Source organism: Mus caroli, chromosome 16, assembly GCF_900094665.2.
Source record: "Mus caroli chromosome 16, CAROLI_EIJ_v1.1, whole genome shotgun sequence".
In the NCBI taxonomy this organism is placed as follows: Eukaryota; Metazoa; Chordata; class Mammalia; order Rodentia; family Muridae; genus Mus; species Mus caroli.
Genome location: NC_034585.1, coordinates 92342587 through 92369030, shown reverse-complemented (window position 1 = coordinate 92369030; position 26444 = coordinate 92342587). Strand labels below are relative to the sequence as shown.

Sequence of the window (26444 nt, the reverse complement as noted above, 5' to 3'; positions counted from 1 at the left end):
GGAGGGGCCAGGTTGTTTTCTCATAATATCTTAGAAACTGTTTGGTTCTAACTACCTAACAAATAAGACCATCAGGTACTACTTTGGGTCTGGAAACACTAGACAAAAATGACCAGGATTGGGTGTCTCAGGTAGAGTAAGTCTGGTATGAGGAGCATAGACAGTAGCTCCTGCGCATCCAGGGATCCCCCAAATAGGACTGCCTTGAGGATCTAGCTAAAAGCAAAGGCTTCAGGGTGTTCCCTGGAGGCTCTAACCCCAATTTCAGTGGCTCCAGGGAGATGAGTCAGTCTAGTTGGAGGGGTTCCTGGATGTGTTTTTTTGTTTGTTTGCTTGTTTGTTTGTTTTATTTGGGGGAATTGTCTCCAAGAACCTAGGTTGGCCCCATGCTCTATGTAGCTGAGAATGAGCAGCTAGTCCTCCAAAGTGCTGGGATTGGTTTGTGCAGATCTAGGGCTCCATCCCTGTGTTTCATGCATGTGCTGAGCTTCACCCTAGCCTTTGAATGAGGAATTTTAGGTCACAGAAGCACAGGTGTGGAGGAATTAGAGAGGCATGCCATTGCCATATGGCTATAGCTTCACACAACCTCCTGGGACAGTCGGGCTGTCATTATGGGGTTAAAGCTCTGGGGCAGGGAATGAATGAAAGTTCTCCAGAAGAGCGTGGGAAAAGACTGATGGGAGTGGTGGTGATCAGGGGCCAAAGTGGGTGGAGTCTCTGAGAGAGGAGTGTTTCTGTAAACAGAAAGTATTTGCTTGACAAGCAGTGGGGAGTCAGGGAGGGTATTCTCAGCCCTTTGCCCCAGGGGCTGCTAGACACCTACCCCAGGCCTCATGCATGCCAGGTCTTTAGAATGAAGGCAGGCAGAATCCCTATCAAGAGCAGGCTGGGTTCTTTTAAAAACACCACTCAAAGACAACTCAAGTTTTGGCAGAAAAGAAGCTGGCAGGGTAGGGGGAGGGCAGGCTTCAGGCTTCAGGCTTGTTTAGCTCCACACTCCTGGGCCTTCAAGATTAACTACATCCCAGAACTGTGATTGCTCTAGGGATCTTGAAGTTCACGAATTTGAAAATAACTGTTTAAAGCCCCTTGGCCCAGATACACACCAGGGGTAGGAAATAACTGCCATTGTTTAGCGGTCTTCTGGTTGTGTTGGTTTTCAAATTATCATCTCAGGGCTGCATGTAGGACTATCCTGAAGCAGGTGCTATGGTCCCACATCCTAGTATCTGAGGGAGATGCTCACTCTCTCGAAGCCACAGTCTTTGGGACCCTGTCCACAAATCCAGAGTTCTTTGCTCTAGTCCCCTGGGCCTGCAAGGCTTAACTGTGCTCTTCCAGGGAAGATGCCAAAGGCAATTACCCTGTCCCCTTCAGGTTCCTCTGACAGCCTCACTGGTTTGGGCATAGTAATACATGGGTCATATGGAGAAGAGTTCACTTCAGGATCTAAGATATCCAAGTATCACCCACTTAGGTATACTCGTGAGTTTGGTGTAGGTAGAACCCCAGCTTTGGCACTCTTACAATTAAAGGGTAGGATAAGCATAAGGGAAGGTGAGGGGACTTGAATATGTAAGCAGCACCCTCTACCCATCCCAGGTTCCTAGTTGATAAGCAAGTCTCGACGTTGAACTTCATGTTTTCCAGCTCATCTGCTAAAAATCGTTCAAGGCGTATGCACTGTGGCAGGGCTTTGCAGCTGGGATCCAAGCTGTCTGTGATCATGTGTCATGTGATCATGTGTCATGTGATCACACGGGTCCTTTTTCAGATTCATTAACGTAGCAGGAGTCCCCAGTCCAGCAGCCTCCCAGTTTGGGGGCACGGAACTTGAATCGTTGCTCACTTACTTTTTTTCTTCTAATCTGCACATTCATCTTTTGACCTACAAAAGATGAATGTAACTTGCAGCTTCGCCTTCCCACTTAGAGATGTCAACTTCACCTGCTAGCAAGTGCTCCAGAGAAGTTCCAGCAGGAATTTGGTTCCCTCTTTACAGATTAACAGACTGGCAGCAGGGAGGGCTTAACCTAGTGACATCTCTGGACTTGGGTCCCTAAGTGGGCTGGCTGTTTTGGGCTCCCTGGGCTCCAGTTTCCATATGAAGCCTGCAACAGACACTCCATAAATATTTGTTGAGTGAAGCACATAGATGATTAAATAAATGAAATTGGAGTGTTTTATTACTTGACTGCTATGGGCTGTTAGTCACCCCCTTCCTCCCTGGAATTGAGCAGACAGGGTGAGACTAGAAACGTGGAGAGAAGGATACCTGGAGCTGTACCCCGGAAACGGGTGCCATGACTCACTTTCTAGTCAATTTTTTTCCTTACCAAAATAATGACTATGTTTACTTTCAAGTTATTTTTATTCATTGAAAAGCCCCAATTATTCTTAAAGGGTTAGCTTATTCATTAGGTATATTCGCTACAGATGAATTTAAAATAGCTATCTGTTGCCTTGGACTCAGAAATTATGTGGAAAAGGAAGGTAGTGCCTATGGCTCCCAGGAGACTCCCCCACCCCCACCCCCAAGCATGTAGGGCTGGGATTGTGGGCCCCTCCACTGGGAAGCCAACTGGGGGATGAGGCTCAGGAGAGAAGGCTCATTTGTTAGGTGTGACTTGAAACCTACCTCTCAGGAGAGAGGTTCTCCAGAATTACTGTCCTCACAACGCCCTCTCCTCTTCTCCCATCATGCCCAGTTTTCATCTGCCTTGGTGAGGAATAGCTCACTTTTAAGCACAGCGGGCACAAGTGTTTCAAGAAGGTAGAGACCTAACCAGCAGGCACTTCCATCTCTGACCAGGCTACCTTCCCAAAGCTGAATTTTCTCAAAGATGAACAGGTTGATTATCCTTCCTTTCCCAGCCATCTGTTTACCTTTAAAAGGTCACTGTTTTCCATAATGAAGGGATATTTGTTTGTTTTTTTAAAACAAGACCTCCCTCTGAAGCCTAGGCTGATCTCAAACTTGAGGTGATGCCCCCTGCCTCAGTCTCCTCAGAACTGTGATTTATAGGCTTGAACTATAGGGTAGGGGCGATTGAATTTTAAAGAACCAGTTACCTTCTATGACGAATTCGATGGAAAAAAAAAAAAGCAAAACAAGACGCAAGGGGAGTGGAAAACCAGTCCTAAAGGTTGGATACTATATAATTCTAATATAAACAAATGTTTTCGGGGGAGGGCGGAGGGAGAGAAAAAAAGATTAGCGATCGCCAGGGCCTAAGAGTGCAAGTTACAAAAACCTCCCAGGAGGGCACAGAATGTTCTGTTTCTCCACTGCCATCGGGTACACGAACTGACCCAGACGATAACATTGTGTAGGATTTAACGTTCGCAAACGAAGATGCGCATAACCCGGGAAACCTGAGCAAGCCTGGAGATCGGATCTAAGTGCACGTCTCAGTTGGAAACTATACTTTGTTGTGTTTTGCAGAGTGGTAGCACTGTGAGAAGTGAACTAGGTACGAACTACAACTGCAGTGAGAAGTTGGCTAGTCACAGCGCACGCCCCTAGGAGCGCAGGGATTCCACGGATCCCTGGTGGGACCGCAACACCCGACGCTAGACTCTCACCGGCAGCCGCTCCCTTGAGGGCGTCGGGGGTGGGCCCAGGGGACTGGCGGGGCGGGATGGGGCTAGCGTCGGAAGTGACGTCAGCGGGCGGGGCATGCACCTGAGCACCTGGGCGGACACGGTTGAGCCAGGCTGCTGCGATACGCACGCGATGGAGGGCGAGGGCCGGGGCCGGTGGGCTCTGGGGCTGCTGCGCACCTTCGACGCGGGCGAATTCGCAGGCTGGGAGAAGGTGGGCTCGGGCGGCTTCGGGCAGGTGTACAAGGTGCGCCATGTGCACTGGAAGACGTGGCTCGCGATCAAGTGCTCGCCCAGTCTGCACGTCGACGACAGGTCAGCTCCCAGGCGGGGCCGGGTGGGATGGGGGCTCCGTGCTACGTGAAGCGCCGGGGAAGAGAGTTTGCGCCATTCAGGCCACCGGTCCCTCGCAACTCCAGCGCTTCTGGGATTCGGAGCTGGCCCGGAGCGATGGCCCTGAGCCCTGTGAGGTGCGTCGGGCTCGTCCGGGACCCACCAAATGCTGCGGTCCGCGCCGGGCTTAGAGAAATTGCCGTGTGGGCCTCTGCGCTTTGTGAACGAGTTAGATTCAGTTCCACTTAGTAATTTTCGTCGGAGCACAAATTGGTGTAAGACCGTAATTATTTCGTTCGGAAGCACCGGCTGTGTTCGGGCGAGGCGTCCGCGGCGCACAGCCGCTTACAGGGCTCCGGATCTCCCTTGGGTCTGAGATCTGGTTATGCCCACAGCTTTTCTCCGCACACTTTCGTTTTAAAGGACTTAGGGTAGGAGCGAGACCCTGGGAACGTCTTTCTTTGACCATGGGCAGGTGGCCCCGGGCACCTTGGGCCTTTCTTTGTTCCTCCTAGCGGATTGTTCCAGTGATAGGAAAGGACTCAGAGCGGTCCCCGGTAAACTCTTTGGCGATTGTGGTTTGTGAGTAAATTTGGAGGTGAGGTGCGGAGCAGTTATTCAAAAACATTTTCCTTAGGTTTCACTCTTTAGGTTTGGTAGAGATAGGTTATGTATGAGCCTCAGAATGGCAGACTTAAATGACTTCCTCTCTAACCAAGCCGACATGGTGGTGGTGTTTTGTGTTTTACCCAGAGAAAGCTCTTAAACTCCATTGAGCTGTCTGCAGGACCAGCCTTAAGTCATGGAAACTCTGCTCCAACGTTACTTTGGAGTAGTGACTATGGCTGCCTGGGTGACAATAAGAGGGATGGTTTGAGTTCTCCCTTTATGCCTCATCTCTAGCCTGGAGACTCTGTCAGAGCTATCGGGTGTTTGTGTTTGTTTGTTTGCTTGCCTTCTGCTACCACCCAGTTTTTCTTAGAAACTGGTACGGTGGGAACTAGTGTCTAAAATCACTACCAGCTCACCATGCTGTGTAAACCCTCCTAGACTCCAGTTCTGGGAACCCTTCAGGCCAGGGGAGCCCTGTGGTTATTTTGGTGAAATCCAAACCATTTTTGAATAGCAGCCCACAGTTTTTTCAAATGTAAAAACCAAAACAGCAATGACCACAACACCTCTCTGTGGATGTTTCTTATGCCCTCAGAAACTTAGTGGGGTTGTTTTCTAGGCAGAGTCAATGTTATTCATCATCAAATACTTGACAGAATTTGCCTATTGGAGGGTTAAATATGAACTACCCCAGGTGTGGTGTCCTTGGAGTCAATATTCGGTACAGTTATACAGGTCTTTTTTGTGGGGTGACCAGGTCGAAGGCAGGGTTTTTCCACTTGCAGAGAGAGCCTGTGTCAAACTGTCCTTTAATTGCAAGGCCTTTCTTCCCTGACTGAAGCAGGCAGGTGGTGGCATGTTAGCAGGCAGGTAGAGGTCAGCAGTACTCAGCAGGAAGTACTTGGCCACCAGGTTGGGGCTGCTTTGCTCTTTTGTATGTGGGGTTGACTTCTCCCATCCTGGACAGGTTAAGTGTTTAAGCTCCTTGCTTTAGGAAGTTCTGCCGCTAGGAAATGCTTGGGTTCTGCTGTGCCTGAGGAGCCTGTTGTCTTGCAGGCTAGCCAGGTTGCTTCTGAAGCTTTGAAATAGCTGTTGAGGGAGGCTGACTTTCCCTGGCCTGTTGTGCTGTAGTCCTGCCTTGCCTGCCTTTGCAAGGCATTATGTAGAAGTAGGAACAGAATTTTCCCAGGGGCTTTGTGTGCGGTTCCTGTCCCCCATTGCCCATCCCCAGCAAGAGGACACGACATCTTATTTGCAGGGTCTTAATCTCAGAGATAAGAGGATTTAAACATGGGCTTGAAGGAACTTTTTTGAGGTTTCAGAGAAAACAACAGGGCCAAAAAGCAGTCTTGGCAGTGGGGACACAAAAGAGAAAAAGAAAAAGTCCTGTTTTCTGTGAGGTCAGGCAGAAGGCTCTGCTGTGGACCTCAAGAAGTTAGGAAGGGGTGAGTGAGAAAGGAAGGACTTCAGAAACAGAGAGAGTAGGAAGATGCCCAGAGCATCAGAGTGAGCAGGCTTAGCAAAAAGGGTGCCAGAAAGAAAGGAGGGGAAAACTGAAAAGCATACAGGCTTAGCGGTGAGAGCCTGAAGCAGCTTCCCCAAGGAGGGGCTCCCCAGGCATCACACATACATTTCATTAAGAGGGTAGTTATTTCCTCCGTCTCTTTAACATGCCTTTCTTTAGGTCTATTGTGATTCCTGAAGTTACAGCTTTTGAGGGGTCTTTTTCTGTTCAGATGTTTGACAGGCCCCTTTGGCTTAACTCTGAAGGGACAAGTTTGTCTTTGCTACCTTATAAATAAGCCGAGCACTCAGGAAGGCAGAGGCAGGGCTCTATAAGTTTGAGGCCAGCCTTGTCTACTTAGTGAATTCCAGAGCTATCAGGACTCTGTAGAACAGTGTTTCTCAACCTTCCTAATGCTGTGACCCTTTAATACAGTTCATGTGGTAATCCCCAACCATAAAATTATTTTGTTGCTACTTCGTAACTGTTATTTTGTTACTGTGGTGATTCATAATGTAAATATCTGATATGCAGAATATCTGATATGTGGCCCCCAAAGGGGTTATAATGCACAGGTTGGGAACCATTGATGCAAAGAGACCTACCTTGTCTTTTAAATAAATAAATAAATAAAACCATACTTTGCTAGGAGGAAACAGCTTTCCCCCTAATGGGCTTCTTGACAAAGCCCTGCTAACCTTACTTTTAAGGAGAGGCCATTGTGGTACTTCCCCAGAGGTCCTGGGAATAGTGTTCAAAGCTGATTGTGAGGGTGGGGTCCATCCACAATGACACCCAGGTCAGCTATCTACCTCTTCTTCGTATAGTTTCCTGCTGTTGTTTATGGTCTTTACTTTAGCCTCAGCTGTGGGCCAGTCCCATTTTTCACCCTTCAAGCTAGCTGGGGGGGTCTCTTGGCTCTCCAGCAGCTGCCCAGGCCCCATTCTCCTGCTAGTGACTCTCCATTTCTGTTCAGGGAGGGTAGGGCCTTATCAGGTCTGGGGCACTTATAAAAATGTTTTGCCAAGGTGGGGACACTTAGAGGACCTGGTCATAATTCATAAGCGATCCCCCCATACATCTGATTTCTCTTCTTCCTGGGGCCAGGTGTCTTGGGGTGGCGGTGGGGGTAGGGTCCTGTTCCCTGGCTGACTCTCACTTGGGAGATCACAGGTACAGGAGAGCAGGCCTGGCAATCTTAGAACAAAATGACCCAGGGGCCCTAGGCCTCTCCCTGCTCCCAGCTAAGAGGAGCTCAGAAAAACAAAGTCCCTGGCACAGGGGCCCAAGAGCTGCTAAAGCAGAGTTGGGCCTCAGCTCGTTGGGACGAGCCCGAGCAAACCCCAGGTTTGTAACTACAAAGCTGACAATTGGACAAGCCTGATTCTTGTCAGTTTTAAAAATAGCAGTGTGGGAACCCCTCTGAGGCTCCTGGGAACTTAATTGGATTGGTGCACAGGAGCCTTAGTGGAGAGGCTGAAATACTCTTCTCCCAGCAATGCTTCCAGGGTTCCCTGGCAGCTGTTGCTGAGTCCCCCTCAACCCCCCTGTTGCCTGCAGGCATCAGGCTCATTCACACCTGGTCTTAGGTTCTCTCTCCCCTTTTCAGTAATTTCTCCAGCTGGGAGGCAGACCTTCCAGAAATGATGCATGTTAGCTACCCCTGACATTCCTCTGTATACAAGTTCCCCCCCTTGGTGGGAGACCAGACGTGGTAGGTGTAAATGGGCTTGCAAATGTGTGAATTATTGTAAATGCTTTTGAAAAGTATCTTAGGCTGTAATCTCAGTAATCAGGAAGCTGAGACAGGAGGATTGACATGTGTTCAAGGTCAGTCTGGGCAAAAAAAAAAAAGAAAGAAAAGAAAGAAACTTGGAGGGGAGCAGGGGGGTTAGCTTCATGGTTAGGGCCTTGCCTGGCATATGCCGGGTTTCTGGGTTCAGTAGCCAGCTATGCCAAAAAAGGGGGTCTTTAGAAATTGTAACCCTAACTTTGCCTGTTTGGACACAGATTTTTCTAAATGGAGCCTCCAAACAGGGTGAGAGTTGGGCAGAGGCATCTTTTCTTTTCAGCCTTCCTGCACTGTGCAGAAGCAAAAATCAAGTTGTGTTTTAACCCGAGTCAGTGGGTTCCATGGCTCAGAAACATTATTCGTCGTGAGCAGAAAGAACAGGATGGCGACCAGGAGCGTGCCCTGGGCTTGCCACCAATGATCCTTGCCCCACCCAGGCACCCAGGCTAGGGACAAGATGGAAAATCCTTCCAGGTTTTAGAACAATAGTCAGAATTACTACACTGTATGGTGTACAGTGTACAGTTCTTTCTATGTTGTTATCAGCATTAGTCAGAAATGTTGCTTATGAGAAAGGTGTATTTTAAATGATAAGAACCAACAACATAAAATGAATTTTGTTGAATACTGGGGTGCTTTTGCCTCTCCCAGGCTGGGAGCTGACCCAGTTTAGGCCCAGAGTGCAGGTGCTCCTGATAACACCTAAAGGCTGCATGTCTCCAGAGCATCCTGATAATGTTGTGTGTTTTAGTTCCGAGGTCCTTAGATAACAAAGGCTTTGAAAGGTTTTTCTGGATGTCCTAGGACTCTGCCTCAGTGCTAGCCCCTTCTGCCCTGAGCTTTTCTGGTTATGCAATCATGAGGATGACTGATGTTTGACCCAGGAAACAGTGGCCAGTTTCCAGTTAAGTGCCCTGAAGCAAGTGGCCAGGGCAAGGGAGTGAGGTCATGTGCTCCCTCCAGCCTGCTGTACAGCCTGTGTAAATGTGCTGGGGTCAGCAGCCCTAAAGTCCTGTTCTTTTTAAATAAGGGTTGTGTCCTGGAAAGGGCCTGGGGTGGGGAGGGAGAACATGGTGAATTTTGAGTGGTGAGGAGGGTAGAACTAGCCATTTCTGCCAGCAGGGCTGCTGGGATCGGGTACCAAGAGCTACCAGCAGAAGTTAGCTGTGAATATTAAAACCATTGGTCAAATAAAGAGATTGGTTAGGTTGGCTTAGTAAAGATGTCCAGAGAGTGGGGACAGTGGCCCATGCTGTAGCCAGCCTGCAGACATGATTTCCTTAGACTGGAGATGGGCAGGTATACTTCCTCAGTTCGCAGAGTGTAGGGACCCATCACCTGGGCACGAAGGATACCCACACTGGAAGGTGCAAGCTGGCCATTTTATAGAAAAAAAAATGAATGGGGTTGGAGTGTACCACAAATTATAACTTTTATTCTTAACACAAAAGACCAAGCAGCAGCTGATGGTAGGTCTCTGATGCTGTGTATAGGGACTGAACAGGAGGGTCCCCAGCTTCTGCCATTCCCTGGGGAGAAAGAAACCCAGCCTAAGAAATTCTATCTTCTCCTTCAAGTACCAGCTTTATTTTGTTAATGTTTGACCTGGGCATTTAGCTCTTTACTGGCCTGTATATCAGATGCTTGTGGAATACAGGAACAGGGCTGGGAGTCTTCCAGCCTGTTCTAAACTGTCAGTGTCCAAGGCAAGTATGCTGCTCAGGGCTCTACCTCCTGTTGGCACCAGACTCTTGAAGCCTTCCAATGAGAAAGAGAGCAATGGACAAGATCCTGGTGTGAGGGTATTTGTCCACCTATTCCAGGTATCTCATGGCTGGCCCTGTACTCCTGTGACTAGCTCCTTCGGCCGTGTTTCTAGAAGGCTGGGACAACACATCATGCTAGACTCTGTTCTGATGTCATTTAGTGACTCATTCCAGATGCTTCGTTTTTAGCCAGGTGTCTGTTGCCTGTCTCTCCAGCAATAGGCTCAAAGCTCTAGCTACATACAGGTAGGATTGGCAGTGGTTGGCAAAGGGCTAAACTCTTCAGCCCCTAGAACTTGTGGCAATCTCACCTGCCAGAGTATGATGCTTTTGGCTGTGGTTTTGGCGCTCATGCAGCTCAGGCCAGGGAAGCCTGGAAGCCTCCTACAGTTTCAGAGGGGGGTCAGGTTAGAAAGTGGCTTGTTAGCACTATTCTGGGTCTTCCAGCACAACAGCCACTTTAGACCCAGAAGAGTCCCTATGGAGGACTAATGAAGACCCAGTGAGTCTCAGGTTACTCTGTCTGCCTTCTGGGGAGGTACCAAGGCACCTCAGCCCACCAGGCCTATTCGTGGACACCAAGGTTACCAGGTTTCTAGCTCCAACAGGTCTCTCTCTAGGAGTGGTTCTAGAAGTGTCCTTTAAGGAGTTTTTCTATTACTAGAAAGCAGATTTTGTAGCCCTGCCATGTTCTCATGTTCTCCTCTTCCCACCCTCCTGAGTACTTTCTTGTGTGTATTTGGAGAGACACTGACCCGGATCCTATGTAGCTCAGGCACACCCTCTTGGGATGAGGCCCTTTACCCTGAGTGTACACTGAGACTTTTGACCTCTGTTGCTGGCACAGACCATTACACAGCAATTGTCATCTGTATAAACATCAGGAATTAACCTTTGGCTGTGGCTGGTGAATGCAGCCCATACTGCAGCTGTCTCTGACACAGACTGTGCCTACATGTGTGAAGAGACAGCCCCAGTAGGAAGGTCATTGGCTAGGAAGTAGCTGGCTGTGGTCAGCAACACCACAGCTTCTCTAGACATTAGGCATAGACTTACCACATGATCCGGCAGCTCTGCTTCTGGGCAGATGCCCAGAAGAATTAACATGAAGACTCTAGACTTTATTTTTAGGAGCAAACAGGAAGAACAATTTGCTTTCTGTTGCTGTGATAAAAGTACTGACTAAAAGAAACTTGAGAAGAAAAGATTTATTTCATCTTAAAGGTTACAAGCTGATGTAAAGGAAAGTCAGAGAGGAACCTGGAGGCAGAAGCTGAAGCGGAGGCTATGGAGAAACACTGCTTCCTAGCTTGCTCCCCATGGCTTACTTAGCCTGCTTTCTTATGCAATCCAGGGCCGGCTGCCACAGTGGCCTTGCCCCTTCTATATCAATCTTGAATTAAGAAAAAAATTCCTAGAGACTTGCCTACAGGCTAATATGATGGGACCATTTTCTCATTTGAGGTTCCTTTTCAGATGACTCTAGATATGTCAAGTTGTCAAAAACCAAAACAAAACAAAAAAGCAAAAAACCCTAATCGGTACAAGCAGTCTTGTCCATAGCCATGAGGGTGGATTAGCAAGATGTAGTATATTCCTGCACCATTGCTTGGCTGCACAAATAAAACCTGGATGTGTGCAACAATATAAATGGGTTTTGAAAACACCTTATGAAGTAAGGCAGACATGGTAGAATGGTAGAGATGATTCCACCCATTTGGGGTACCCAGATTCAGAAAAAGGAGAATGTGTGGTCTAGTGGGTCTAGTGGGTAGTTAATGGGTACAGTTTGCTGGGGATGATGTCAGTGCCCTGGGTGTAGATGGTAGTGATGGCTACATATGGAATGCCTCTGTTGTCCACTTATGAGAAATGTGGACTGTATAATCAATAGAAAGTGTGGCCCTTGCCCAACTCTTGATACAGGCTTATTTGAGATTAGATCCAGGAGTGATTGGGTTAGTGAAAGAGTTGGGATTAAACAGAAGGTGAGAGTGACGGCCCTTGGATAGTTAGCTAGCAGTTTTCTATCCAGACAAGGGACGTGATGTTGCCTCTTGGTATCCAGATAACTCCTAGGCTCTATCCTCACAGTGACCCCAGGTACAGAGGCGGGTTTAATTCTACAACAGTGAACTTTGTACATGTGTATTTATCACTGGTTGTATCCTGACTGGTGGCTCTGTGTTCAGCAAGGTGATAGCTGCGTACCCTCATATCTCTGAACTTTTCCAGGGAACGCATGGAGCTCCTGGAGGAAGCTAAGAAGATGGAGATGGCCAAGTTCCGCTACATTCTACCTGTGTACGGCATATGCCAGGAACCTGTCGGCTTGGTCATGGAGTACATGGAGACAGGCTCCCTGGAGAAGCTGCTGGCCTCAGAGCCATTGCCTTGGGACCTGCGCTTTCGCATCGTGCATGAGACAGCTGTGGGCATGAACTTCCTGCATTGCATGTCTCCACCACTGCTGCACCTAGACCTGAAGCCAGCGAACATCCTGCTGGATGCCCACTACCATGTCAAGGTAGGGACAGCCTGTGCTCTGGGGAGTGGGCAACCAGGATGCTGGATGCCTTAGGGAGTTTCTATCTAGATGATCTGGGATTCTGGAATAGAGCCCAAGAAAGGAAGCGATTCTCCCTGGAGCAGACAACTTGAAGCCAGGGCCTTTTTTACTGTAAGACCCACTGGAGAACCCAGCTGACCACACTTGATCTGAACATGATAGGTACCCGGAAGGGTAACCCCTGTAAACCAATGGGATTCTCCCCATATCCTGGCATGTTAGGTTCTGAGCACCCTGGGATCCTTAAGTCCCTGCTCTGCTTCAGGGTGAGAAATTACTCAGAAGTTGGATTATGGACTGGTGAGACTTGATGTCGTCTGATAACAGAACCTGGTTTTCCTCGGTGTTCTGGGACTATGGAATAGGTGCTGTATTCTAGACACAGGGTGTGAAGAGGGCTTGTTCATCTGTTTGTTCTCTGCTAGGAAGCTTTGGGCAGTCACCGATGTGAGGTCTACAATATTTGATTCTTTGGGGGTTTTTTTGAAATTTATAAAATAGAGTGTGAAGAGTGATACAGGAAACCAGTGCTATGTGCCTGGATATAAGTATTGACAGTTTGCACCAGGTTGTATGGTTTTGGACATGTTTTTCCTCTGAATACCTCTGCTTCAACACCAATGGCAGCACCTGTCATGGACTTTTCTCATATGACATGTACTTGGCCTTGGGGAGTCCAGGTCATGGGCCCACAGTACAACCTCCCTTCCTCTGTGTGCAAGAAAGCAGATGGATCGAGTGAGGGAGAGGGACGGAGGGCCCTGGAGCAAGCAGTGTTCACACGAGGAACAGTGTCCCCAGCCTATGTCACTGAGATATGTCTGCTTATATAACATTCCCAGACCCACCCTGCTGGCCTGACATTTAGGAGGTTCATCGTGAAACTCAGCTTGACTCGGTACCCAGTAACCTGTGTGACTTGTGTGAAGCTACTCATAGACTCAGACTCAGCCAGGCAGAGAAATTGATTTCCACTCTGTACAGTTGCTGTGAGTTGTGGCTTAGGTAGACATTGCCCAGCATATCATCCAAGGTGGCTTCCAGCATCTTCTTGTGACCTGAGTTTTCTTGGGTTCTTTTTCCTTGTGGCTGGGAGATCTTGGCTTCCACTGTTCCTGGGCAGAACAGGACCTGTGGGCTCAGTGGGTCATAAAATCATTGCTCTCATATATGACACCTAAACCAGAAAAGGAAAATATTAACAAGCCTGTACTCTGGGTCAGGGTCTTACCACAGAGCAGAGGAGCAGTAAAGTCCCTTGGTGGCTGCAGGTCTAGAGCAGAGATTGAAATAATAGCTTCCAGAGATCTTGACAGCCCACTACCATGCATACATGACATGTTCAGGAAAACCCTCTTACACACCACAATCACAGAGAGTGGTTTGTGAAGGTAGAAGGTGCAGACAGCCCCTGGCATACCTTGGGCTAGCCTTCATAGAGAGCAGGCTCTGCTTCCGTATTCAGCAGGGCATGCAAGTGCAGGGGAGAGTAGACTTGAGGTGGAAGGAAGCTCAGAAAAATCACATAAAACTCTGGGCATTTCAGAAGGGATAAGGGAAACAGCGGGTAGTGCTGGGTGGAGGGTGGTGCATGAAGGCTCCTGTGTCTTTAAGAGCGACTGAATGGGAGCTGGCTGTAGTGCATGTGCTTTAACTAGGGATGCTGTGAGTATACACCTAGCAACACCTTGGGAGGCCATTGGTCTGGTGTAGCCCAAGTCACTCTACCCACAGTCTCTGTAGAGTCCCTACGTACTGCCCTAGGTGCAGCCAATGTTTAATATTTCATTCACTTGTATATTGCCCTCCTCTTCTGAGAGGTGTGTGGGTGTTTGGGAGAGCTGTGCTGTGCTTCAGAGGGGACACAGTACTATCCTCTTCCAAGTGTTGTCCTTGGGAGTGCAGTCAAGAGTTGGGACAAGGACACAACTTTGCTGTTTAGTGGAGTAAAGACACACTTTACTTCTGGGTTGCTATCTAGTAGAATGAAGGTTAGGGTTAGAGGTACTCCCTTTGGGAGTACAGAGTGATGTCCTGGTACCTAGTTTGTCACTAGTAGATTGTCTTTTATAGTTCTGGGTGCTGGCTGATCTAGGTGTTTTCTCAGACCTGGTAGACAACAGTCACTTAATGCTTGTTCACTGAGGAAATAAGGGCTGCCCTTGACAAATTCTGGGCTGATATTCCCTTGCAGGCCATTGTCCCCTCAGCCTGATGGCAGTTGTAATTCTTACAGTGTCAGCTGGATGGCTGGGCTGGAAGTGTAGAGTCATGATAAGAAGGTGTTCTATTAGCACGAAGGGACTTTGTCCCAAAGCTGGGATACTGAGGCCAACTCCTCACCTGAGCCACCCTGAAAGGAGCTGGAAAAGTTGCTTTTGTGTGGTACCAGGCTATTACCAGAAAAGGTAGTCACTGACAAAAAGCTGAAAACAAACAGAAGTGCGCTTTCCCTGACTCGGCATTGATGACACTAGGCTGTGGGCGCCCTTCATGGGTATGGCCAGTCTAGAAACAAGAATCCTGACTCAGCCCATTTCCTGTCACTGCCAGGGTGTGTTTGAAGATAAGTCCAGGAGTGAATTAAAAGGTTTAAAACCACATCAGCCTTGAAGGAGACTAGAAAAGGGCCATTTATATGTGCACTGGAAGGCTACTTAGATCTTACAAATACAGTGCTTCAAAGGGTCTGGTTTGCACTAGGATATGGAAGCATGGGCAGAAAAGGGAGACTCCCAGAACTGCCTGCAGGTCTGAGCTGTAAGGACTCCTTCACCAACAGGGAACCTGCCTCCCCTGTGAACTCTGGAAGTAGAGATGGGGGTCCTGACAGTGACTTCATCACCAAGGGAGGGGTTAGTCTGGAGTAGACTAGTGAGCCCGGAAGGGGATGAGGCGTGTGTTTTGCTCACTCTAAAGCTCTCTGAAGGCGTGTTGCACTTTAAAGGACCTGCTGGCACTTGTAGCTGCCCCAGCTGGAAGGTTGCATAACCGGACTGACGATAGATGGTAGATGCCCTAGCCTGTCACGTGGCTCCCTTGGCCTGAAAGCTAGAGGCTGTTTTTCCCTTCCTTCATGCTGACTGTGACCGTCAGCCAACAGGGTGGATGTGAAGCCTTACAGAAGCAGGGCTGGCTGTCATTCTGTTTGCATGGTGTCTTTCTTACCCATTCATCAAGTTTATAATGATGGTACATTCAGGGTTGACCCTTCTGCATTCCTGGTTCCTGGCTGCTTAGAGACAGGGTGGTCTGGAGCACAGACCTTCTGTTTGGGGGTGAGCCCCTAGAGCATGTGCTGGGGAACCACCATCCGATGGTGCAGAGGGAGATATGCCACAGTGGCTCCCTTTAAGGCTGACATGCCTCCTTTGGATTGCTTTTACAGATTTCTGACTTTGGGCTGGCCAAGTGCAATGGCATGTCCCACTCTCATGACCTCAGCATGGATGGCCTGTTTGGCACAATCGCTTACCTCCCTCCAGAGCGAATTCGTGAGAAGAGCCGCTTGTTTGACACCAAACATGATGTATACAGGTGTGTGATATGTCACCATGCTCTAGGTGCCAGGCTAAGAGCTCTAAGCTTCACTGTTGCTCCCTACCTTGAGCAGCAGTTTCCAGAAAATCTCTGGGGTACCATTCAGCCTTGGGTTTTGCTGCACATGCAAATGGTGTATGCCTGTTGGACTTGGGGATTTTAGCTGGCAGATACCTGCTCCCAGGGGCGTTGAATGACTTTTCTCTCCTGTGGGTGATACTGGCTGACAAAGAGGCTGTTCCAGTCTGAAAATGGCCTGCAAACTAGACCTAGCCAGAAGAGAAGCAGGAGTAGAGCAAAAAGAGAATGGGAGGGGGGCGGGATTGATCAAGAAAGGAAGGCAGAAAGGGAACAGGAGAATGAGTGGCTGAGGCGAAAGCTGGACAAGTTTAGGGTAGGGGGGAGGCAAGAAGAGCCAGGATGCCAGCATGGGCTTTAAAATATGTGGCAGGTTCTGTTAATACTGAAGGAGCCTAGAGACCCAGCATGAGCTATGGTATGCTAACCACCCCCTGCCCTCAGCCCCCCCCCCCCCGCCCCCATGGCCAATTGTCCTTTCTGCTAGTGATAAGGGAAATGGCTCCTTTTCTTAAAGGGGAACCTGCTTCTGGAGTTCCTGGTTAATGCTGGCTTTCGCCTAACCATCAGAACTGGGGAAATGGAGTTCCCTTTGGATCTGACATCCAGGATTTGTGTACCTAAGAGCTACCTCCCTTTCCTCCTCAGATTGCAAGGGTCCTATTCTGAAAACCTTTTGGAAAAGAAAGGACCAGAGCAGCCAGCTCCGTCTTTTGTCACCAGGCCCAGCTAACTGGTTTGACAGAAGCCAGTGTGCCAGTGTTGGGCTTTTGAACAGTGAGTCCCACAGGGCATGGCCCTCTGGAGACTAGTCAGGGCTTGCAGAGTTTGGGGATAGTCAAGAACTTTATTTATTTTAATGTTGGCTTTAACTTTTGAACCTGCATTTTCCAGTTAATGAATTAGGCTCAATTTTCAGTCTTTTTTTTTTTTTTTAAGATTGGGCCATTTTCAATGTATCTTAAAATTTTTACTTATTTAAACATTTGTCTGCCAGTAGCTGAGAGGGTTTTAGGCTCAGCTTCTTGCTTCTTAGTACTTTCTATGCATTTTCTTAGCTACTCTCTGATGAAGCCTACCAGGGCCTCTTAGAAGACTATTTTAGACAAAACTGACCTTGGATTTAAAGGATTGAAGCCAAGGCAAGAAGAACAGGGGGCAAAAGTGCCCCTAGATGTCTGAGTGCTTGGTCTGTGCCCCTGTGGGATGGCAGCTCCGAGCTCGGAAACTCTTATCAAACCTGAGGCTCCAGCACCAACTGATACCTAGTTTCTCTTTCAGCTTCGCCATTGTGATCTGGGGTGTGCTTACACAGAAGAAGCCATTTGCAGGTAAGTGGCCCTGCACAAAGACAATAGACATGTGCTTGAACCTTCTCAGCCCTTCCATAGTGCCTCTGGTTTGTACTTGGTTGGGCTGGGTCCCCCAGGGCTTCAAGACATGTGGCCTTATGCCCACCCTGCAAGTATATTGAAGGCCCACAGCCAGCTTTTTGCAGGAGGTTGACAAAACACCTGCATGGACTTTCTTCCCCATTCATCAAGTTGATATTGATAGTGCATCCAGGCGTGGCCCTTTTGCTGTGTTCCTTACGTAAGGACAGGTCAATTGTGGGACCATCAGACCATATGCAGCTTTATTCTTCGATGCTGCTTAGTGTTTTGTGCTGATAAACGTCTGTATAGCAAGATACCCTTCCTTCACCTTCCTTTTTCCATCCCTTTCAAAAACAAATGGTGTAAAGCACACATGGCAGGATCTACTGTGTTAATCATTCTAAACACACCGAGGATAGCAGTAGAAACATCCATGTGGTTGGGCCCCTCTCCAGAAGTTTTAACATAGCAACTCAAGTTTATAAAACTTAAGTCATTTTTTTAGCTGCATTGGGAAGAGAAAGGCCTCTGTCTTCTTGTATGACATCTCTGGCTATTTACACTGTAGGGTATGACCAAAGATATTTGAAAATAGAGATCATGTTCTGTATCTATGAGGCCCTGGGTTCAGTCTCCAGCACCAGACAGGCAGCTATCACTAAGTCAGAGCCCTCAAGTTGAGGCCCCATTGCTGGCACAGTCACACACTCAAATCAGGCATGGAAAAGGGGAAGGGTAGACAAAAGATCACTCCGGATTTAGGGGGTCTAGGGAGTTTATTAAGCACTTAGCAGAGTGGTTCTATTATGTTCCTGCCTTCCACTGTTTGTTCTTTTAAAAGATATATTAATTTTATGTGTATTTGTGTTTGGCTGAGTGATGCCTGTGAGCTGGCCTATGTGCAGGAGTCTGTGGGGGGTCAGAACAGAGCATTGAATTCCCTAGAGTTAGGCTTTACAGGCAGTTTTGAACTGCAATGTGGGTGTTGGGAACTGAACCAAGATCATCTGCAAGAGCAGCCAGTGTTCTTAACCACTGAGCCATCTCTCCAGTCTTTCCCCCATTGCTTTATCTTTTAACTGTGTTCCTCACCATGGAGGTCCACATGCTGAATTCTTTTCAGCGTGACAGCCTACCTGTTGGATATGAAATTGTCTAATAGCAGTGACTCTTGAGTCAGGTGTGTGGTGCTTCAAGGTTCTAGGCTCTCAAGTTTTGTTGCCTACTAACTGGGAGAATCGGGGAGCAGAATTTCTCAGATGCCATGTAGACCCCATCAAGCTTTGGCAGCAAAAAAATCTTGTAGGTGTTCTCTTGACTCTCGCTTCATCTGGAAAGCTTGCTGGGTTTGGAAGGCTGGATTATCATGGAAGTAACCTGCAGATACTGAAGAGATAGGCATTGCACAAGACTTAACGGGAAAGTGAACAAAGCTTCAGTGTGGACCTGACTGTGGGCCAATTTTCCATACCTGCCAATAGGTGCCTGCTGCTCCACCGGGTGTGCTTGGAATGTAGGGGTGGGGAAATGCCCGTGGGAACAAGTGGCTGATGGGCTGTGTGGTTTAACATGAGCCGAAGGTCTCCCACTGAGAGTCCCTCTTGAGCCCTTTCTGGTTAGGGTTGGTTGGTAATAATAATGGCAGCATCTGTGCCCATGAGTTTGTAAATCTGAGAAGAACAGAGAATGTTATATCCTATAAGGATATGGATTAAAGAAAACTCCAGGTTTAGAAAGGGAAACTACCAGGTTTGGTAGAGTCCTAGGTGATGGGCATGTCACAGCATATCCCTGGCACTTGTCCATACATCGCAGTGAGGAGCCATCTCCTTCTCCTCAATGTCTTGACGTCTGTTTCTCCTTTGCAGATGAGAAGAACATCCTACACATCATGATGAAAGTGGTAAAGGGCCACCGCCCAGAGCTGCCACCCATCTGCAGACCCCGGCCGCGTGCTTGTGCCAGCCTGATAGGGCTCATGCAACGGTGCTGGCATGCAGACCCACAGGTGCGGCCCACCTTCCAAGGTGAGTACCCTTCCCTGTCTCATCACTGCTGTGCGATGGCTTTTCCAGTGTCACAGGCCGTAGAGTTGATAACCAGGACAGGGTTGAGGACCAAGCTCAGGTGGGGAACAATGTGTGCAGAGACAGGAATGAAACAAGCCCACCACTAACAGGTTGGCCCATCCCCTATTTTGGCTGGCCAACACTGAGGGCTGGGATGGGTTGTCAGAGAATAAGTCCACTTATTCTCTTAGCAGGCTGCATTTGCTTCCAGGGAGCTTAGAATCCTGGATTTCAAGTTCAGGTACAATGTTGTGCACTTAGGCACACCACATGAATCTGGGGAGACATGAGTAGTCAGGGTTCACTTGCCAGTCCTGATTGCTTTAACCCTTTGTGTCTGGCAGGATACTAAAAAAGACCTTTTTAGATCCTGACGAGACCTCACAGGTGGTTGCCCATACACTCAGGATGGTGGGTGGGTTGTCTTCTAGTGATGCCTGAGGTGTTTTCTACAAACTGACAATGGTATTGGGCATGTCCTCTGCTGGTCCTCACTGGGACTGGGGTATCACTGCCTCTGTCACCATAGGATTATGTAGGCTATCTAAATGACAGCCTTTTTTGTTTTCTCTCTCCTAGAAATTACCTCTGAAACAGAAGACCTTTGTGAGAAGCCTGATGAGGAGGTGAAAGACCTGGCTCATGAGCCAGGCGAGAAAAGCTCTCTAGAGTCCAAGAGTGAGGTAGGCACCTCTGATAGGCATCGTCAGGGCTCTGGCTGGTGGTGGGATTTTCCAACCCAACATCTTTCCTGAAAATTCCTCCCTATTTCCCTCTGAGCCTGTCCTACACCTCCTTCCAGAAGTGTAGGTCCCATGGGTAGGTTGGGGGACCCCCATCTGCTCAGCACACTAGAGATTAATAAGTGTAGGTAGACCCATGAAGGAGGGCAGATGGCTTCCATCCTCCTGGGCCCCTGGTAGATGGGGCTTGAGGATCTGAGCACAGTCTGCTCATAAATAGTTTGTGTTACAAGTATATGTGGTTATTCAGGAGTGGGGAGAAGCTCCAAATGCCAGGAGTAGCTGAATGCCTCAAGCGTAATGATTGATTGAAGAGGGAAACTCTCCATTGTCAGGGTTGGGAGTGGTAGTGAGGTGGTGGTGGCTTCTCTGGCATTAGACAGCTTCTCCCAAGGAGAATAGCTATGGGACAGGTGAGAATTGGGGACAAAGATTCTCCTGACAGCAATAAAGGGACAGAACCTACTTCTGATATGCTGGTAGCCAGCAAGTAGACATGACACACAGGCAGCAAGCACAGTAAGGCAGTGGTTCCCAAAGGGAGGAGGGCTCAGAAAGAGTGAGCAATCCTCAGACTTAGTTACTAGAAATCTGCTTTTCTTAAAGCAACCAGACATGTATCTCCTGCTCCCACCCCTCCACCCCCCAACCCCACCCCATGCACTTGTTCTCATAGCCCTAAGCCAGACTGACATACCTGAGAAGTCTGAAGCAAGGGAGAACCCCAGCCTAACTGCTTTCCTTTCTTGTCATGGGTAGACTGGGTCTGGCCTTGCCTGCATTATGCTCTCACAGCTCACCCAAGGACTGCCTGTGGCCTAGACAGTGCCCCCGCGTGGGTGACAGCATCATGTAGTTAGATTTTTCTGTTTTTGCAAAGTCATTATTCTTACAGTGTCTTTCTGCCAGGGAAGTCCATGAGGTTTCTTTGCAGCCCTGAGTCTCAGGGCTTCTTGATGCTTTTTGTCTGTGGTAGTCCATAGCTATGGGACCTCCATCTAATAGTTTCTGGTTCCCCTGTCTTGCTCTCTGTGCTCTGACGTGGAGACTAGAGGGGCAGAGTCTTCACTGCTACCCTTTCCATCTTTGCAGGCCAGGCCTGAGTCCTCACGCCTCAAGCGTGCCTCTGCTCCCCCCTTCGATAACGACTGCAGTCTCTCCGAGTTGCTGTCACAGTTGGACTCTGGGATCTCCCAGACTCTTGAAGGCCCCGAGGAGCTCAGCCGAAGTTCCTCTGAATGCAAGCTCCCATCGTCCAGCAGTGGCAAGAGGCTCTCCGGGGTGTCCTCAGTGGACTCAGCCTTTTCCTCCAGAGGATCGCTGTCACTGTCTTTTGAGCGGGAAGCTTCAACAGGCGGTGAGTATCTCTAAGCACTGGTGAGCATGCACAGGGCTCTCTTGTGAGTTGTAGTAGAGTCTGAGCAGCTACTGTACTGCGGTCTCTTGCCCTGGTAATTCTTGTCTTCTTTCTGTTTTCTCTAATGAGTTTTTGGTGTCATCATAGCTTGTGCTCAGACCACAGATCCAGAAATTCCCACATTAGTGGTGTGGTTCTGTTGGGGTCTAACTAGAGGAAGATAAACCACATCACCTGGCTGAGTCAGCCCTGGGGCAGAGGTTGGTCTCAAGTCTGCAACCTGGAAACCCCAAGCCCCATCTAATGAAACTAGTGACACCTGGAGACTGTACTTTTGCCAGCCTTATGCCTCATACTCAGACACTTCCAGATAACCCCTACCCCAAACTTTTGTGTTTATGGATACCTTGCATCAAGCTGGGTTGACTTTCTTATGAGGTGGTGACACCTGGGGTGCTGTGGCTCCTCTCTAAGGCATAGACATTTCAATCTAGGCTGTAGCATGAGGGAGGCCAAGTACAGATGACTTGAGGTCTTAGAGCATTGAAGGTTAAGGAAATGCCTTGCAAAGATAGGTAGAGAGGACTGCGTTTGATTCTAGCCAAGCAGTGGACAGCACAGTCAAAAAGGACAGTCAGAGCTAAGTTCACAGCAGCCACAGAAGTGTCACCGTCTGCCATGGGGAAATGTGTTCTAAAATCTTCTCTTCAGACTTAACCCTCTCTAGTGATGCCTTGTCCTCATGCCTAAGAGATGACTACCACCCTATAAGAATGTAGTTTTAAGCCAGTCATGGTGGTATATGTCTTTAATCCAAGCACTTGGGAGGCAGAAGCAGGAGAATCTCTGTGAGTTTGAGGTCAACCTGATCTATAAAGCAGATTGCAGGGCAGCCAAGACTACATGGAGAGACCCTGTTTCAAAACAACAAAGAAAAAAAAAGAATGCAGTATTTAAACTCCAGGCAGGGTCTGTCTCCTTAGTACCACCCAAACCTCCACTGCTCTGTAGAAACAGCCTAGTAAATGTTCTAGCTGCAGAGGGAAAGAATTTATGGGAGTCAGGATTTCCAATAATGCGGTGGATCTTCAGGTTCAATAGAAGTTCCATTGTGAATACAGTGGAACTGTATGTGTTTTCTGAGCAGTGTGTTCTGAGAAATCTAGTTTTGAGACTCACTTCAGAAACACCCCATGTGTTGTCCCCATAACAGGGGGTACTGCTTTGAGTCTGTGCTTCTCAAATTAGAGGCTCCAGGAATAGTGTCTTGCAGGTCTATCTAAGTCTTTGGGCAGGTTGTGTTCCTGTCTGGCTTTGCTTTCTGGTACACCTCTTTAAATGAGTGTCAGCAATCCTGCTGATGCTGGGGAGGGCTTTCCCAACCCTGGAAAAGCTAGAGTGATTTTATTCTGCAAATCAACAGAGGAATGCTTTGGAGACATCAACTCTACTACCCAAGGTAGATGCTTTAAGACCTGAAAATAAAGGATGTATCCTGAATGTCCTTGTTCAGAGTCCTTAGACGTGTGGTCCACCTGACCTCAGCCCCCAAGCCTTAGCCCACATTCTATAGTGGTTGCCCCACTCTGATCTCTGTCATTGTCTCTCTTCTCCCTGCAGACCTGGGCCCCACAGACATCCAGAAGAAGAAGCTAGTGGATGCCATCATATCAGGGGATACCAGCAGGCTGATGAAGATCCTACAGCCCCAAGATGTGGACTTGGTTCTAGACAGCAGTACCAGCCTGCTGCACCTGGCTGTGGAGGCCGGACAGGAGGAGTGTGTCAAGTGGCTGCTGCTTAACAATGCCAACCCCAACCTGACCAACAGGAAGGGCTCTACACCACTGCATATGGCTGTGGAGCGGAAGGGACGTGGAATTGTGGAGCTACTGCTAGCCCGGAAGACCAGTGTCAATGCCAAGGATGAAGACCAGTGGACTGCCCTGCACTTTGCAGCCCAGAATGGGGATGAGGCCAGCACAAGGCTGCTGTTAGAGAAGAATGCTTCTGTCAATGAGGTGGACTTTGAGGGCCGAACACCCATGCATGTAGCCTGCCAGCATGGACAGGAGAATATTGTGCGCACCCTGCTCCGCCGTGGTGTGGACGTGGGCCTGCAGGGAAAGGATGCCTGGTTGCCTCTGCACTATGCTGCCTGGCAGGGCCACCTTCCCATTGTTAAGCTGCTAGCCAAGCAGCCTGGGGTGAGTGTGAATGCCCAGACACTAGACGGGAGGACACCCCTGCACCTGGCTGCTCAGAGGGGGCATTACCGTGTGGCTCGCATTCTCATTGATCTGTGCTCTGACGTTAACATCTGCAGCCTGCAGGCACAGACACCTCTGCATGTTGCTGCAGAGACTGGACACACGAGTACTGCCAGGCTACTCTTGCATCGTGGTGCTGGCAAGGAGGCTTTGACCTCAGAGGGCTATACCGCCTTGCACCTGGCAGCCCAGAATGGACACCTGGCTACTGTCAAGCTGCTCATAGAGGAGAAGGCTGATGTGATGGCTCGGGGTCCCCTGAATCAGACAGCACTGCACCTGGCTGCTGCCCGTGGACACTCAGAGGTGGTAGAAGAGCTGGTCAGTGCTGACCTCATTGACCTGTCTGATGAGCAGGGCCTCAGTGCACTGCACCTGGCTGCTCAGGGCAGGCATTCACAGACTGTGGAGACACTGCTCAAACATGGAGCACACATCAACTTGCAGAGTCTCAAGTTCCAAGGATGCCAGAGCTCTGCTGCCACATTGCTCCGACGCAGCAAGACCTAGCTTGCCACCACAGAACCAGGGCTCCATGTAGGCTTCTGGACCATCCTTGTTTCCTCATGGGGACAGAATGGTCCTAGGACACTGCTCACCCTGTTGGTGGCCTGCCCATACACTGACCAAGCAGAGGCTAATGGACAAGGCAGGAGTAGCTGTCTTGGGGCACAGTAGCCAAAGTGTCTGATGTCAGATGGGACTAGGTTGGTGTCATGTCACTGTGGTATTGATTGGCTGCTGATGCATGCCTTTTATGACAAAGCCTATACAAGAATGTCTCCTCTGTCCATAGAGCAAGCCATTTCTGCTTGCTTGGAGCATGACATCTTCAGTAGAGATGTGGGAAGGGCAGTGTCCTTTGTCTTCTCATTGTGATGGGCAGAGTAGCTGTCTCTGAAGACATAGTGGGTTCTTAATACATGAGTGACATGGTAGCTTTGCTTGAGACCTGTGAGGATCTGGCTGCTGGAGTCTAGAAAGGGAGTGATTATAAAGCCACAGGGTTGGTCCTAACACTGGACAGCCTTGCCAGCATGAAATTGCTGTTTCATTTTGGTTTTTTGGTTTTGGTTTTTAGTTTTGATGTCTAGTCACCATGCCTTGTTCCCCCGATTTCCCTGCTGAGTTCTCAGCTAAAACATCAGAGCCATATATATAAAAGTTACCGGAAATTTTTTTGTAAATGGGTTTTATACTAAAAGTTGTTTAGTCAAACAGTTCGCTCTTTCAGGCTCTCTTGGTGAAGTGATGGTTTGGGCCAAGGGTCTTGCTGACTTGTCCTTTAGCAACTTCTGCTATGTTCCAGTTACAGTAGATGAATGTGGGCAGAGGTGGCCATTGGAGGTTGTTGTACTCTGAGGAGTCAGATCCAATAGCCTTTTGTTGTACCTTCCCCATTTCTCTTCTGAACACTGTCACTGTAGAGGTGACCTGTGTGCAAACATGCTATAGCATGGTATGTGGCACAGAATAATATTAATGTACTGTGTACTTTGACATGAATTATGGACAGGATACTCTTTCATGACAGGAAGTAGTGGAGCTGGCTATGTTTTAATATGCCTCAATTTGTCTTCACTGTCTCCCTCTCTTGTGTAAAACACGGGGACCATAGGAGATCTGTTTTATGTCAATAAAGGACTCCGCCTACTTTTGGAATTCGCAGACTATTATTTCTTACCAATAAGCTCTAATTATCTGCTCTTGAAAACTAGAGGGCTGGGGCAGGAACATGGGGCTTGGAGATGTTCCATATGATACAGCACGGGGCCTGGGAGATTCCGGAAACAGAGGATGGCCCAGGGCATCTGTCTTTCTTGGATATACCGGATCTGGTGGGGAGGAGCTCCTAGCATCAATGTTTGCATTTATTTTTAATTATTTACTATTCTCATGTTCACTTTACATCTGAAATGCTTTCAGATTGTATCAATGATAATTTCACATCGACTCTGGGTTTCTCATTCAGTTAAATTTAATTGTCCTCATTTTCCTGACTATCCTTTTCTTAGCCACTACCTTTGCATCCAACTGTCTATCAATCCACCACCACCATACCCAACCTTTCAACTACTCTCTTGTCTACTCAACTGTCCATCCGCTTTACCCATCCACCCACCACCCCTCAGAGTAGCGTAGCTTGCAGACAGTATGCCCAGTTAGTTTTCAGTCCTTCAGTGTATTTCCTCAAAACCAAGGACTTTAGCTTTCTAACAGCCATCAGAATCAGGAAGTTAGCAGCATGCTATCTAGTCCATAAATCCTTTTAAAATTTTACTGGTGATCTCAAGACAGCAGAAGTGGCTCTTCTTAACCTTGGGGGGCCTGGATTCCATTCAGTTCCTTGGGTTTAGTTGTCACATCTCCCAATTTTCTTCTTTGCTCAGTTCTAGGCTTCTTGTCTTGCATAACCTTTACATTTTATGATATGTGCAGCACTACTACATGAGGTTTAACCCTCCTCATGATAGGTTAGGCTCACCAGTTTTGACCAGCACACAACAGACTTAATGCTGTATTCTTTTTTTTTTTTAAATTAAAACTATATTGGAGGTCCTGCAATTACAATAAAACAAAAAGGAGAAATAAGTTCAGTAATTAGAAAAAGAAAGTAAAATTATATTTGTAAATAACATAATTGCTTTAAAAACTATCAGAACTAATAAGTGAACTTAACAAATTACAGGATCAGACTTTTTATTTTTTTTAATTTTTTTTTGTTTTTTTTTTATATTTTTATTACATATTTTCCTCAATTACATTTCCAATACTATCCCAAAAGTCCCCCATAGCGCCCCCCACTTCCCTACCCACCCATTCCCATTC

At 48.2% G+C, this 26444-nt stretch overlaps 1 protein-coding gene across 1 annotated transcript; it reads left to right on the top strand.

Annotated features, from left to right (window-relative positions):
* The first annotated feature begins 3676 nt into the window (after nucleotides 1-3676).
* Nucleotides 3677-25277, top strand: Ripk4 (receptor interacting serine/threonine kinase 4). The gene is made up of 8 exons (XM_021184935.2): nucleotides 3677-3921; nucleotides 11849-12140; nucleotides 15571-15719; nucleotides 17082-17131; nucleotides 19045-19203; nucleotides 19825-19928; nucleotides 21081-21345; nucleotides 22966-25277. The coding sequence occupies exons 1-8, from the start codon at nucleotides 3683-3685 to the stop codon at nucleotides 24123-24125; spliced, it is 2418 nt and encodes an 805-aa protein (XP_021040594.2). The 5' UTR covers nucleotides 3677-3682; the 3' UTR covers nucleotides 24126-25277.
* The last annotated feature ends 1167 nt before the right edge of the window (nucleotides 25278-26444 follow it).

Excerpts from the sequence above, each read along its gene's own strand:
- Ripk4 (XM_021184935.2), top strand. The coding sequence starts at position 3,683 with ATGCACCTGAGCACCTGGGCGGACACGGTTGAGCCAGGCTGCTGCGAT. Across the intron at positions 12,141-15,570 it reads ATGCCCACTACCATGTCAAG|ATTTCTGACTTTGGGCTGGC; the intron begins GTAGGGACAGCC and ends TTGCTTTTACAG. Across the intron at positions 17,132-19,044 it reads ACAGAAGAAGCCATTTGCAG|ATGAGAAGAACATCCTACAC; the intron begins GTAAGTGGCCCT and ends TCTCCTTTGCAG.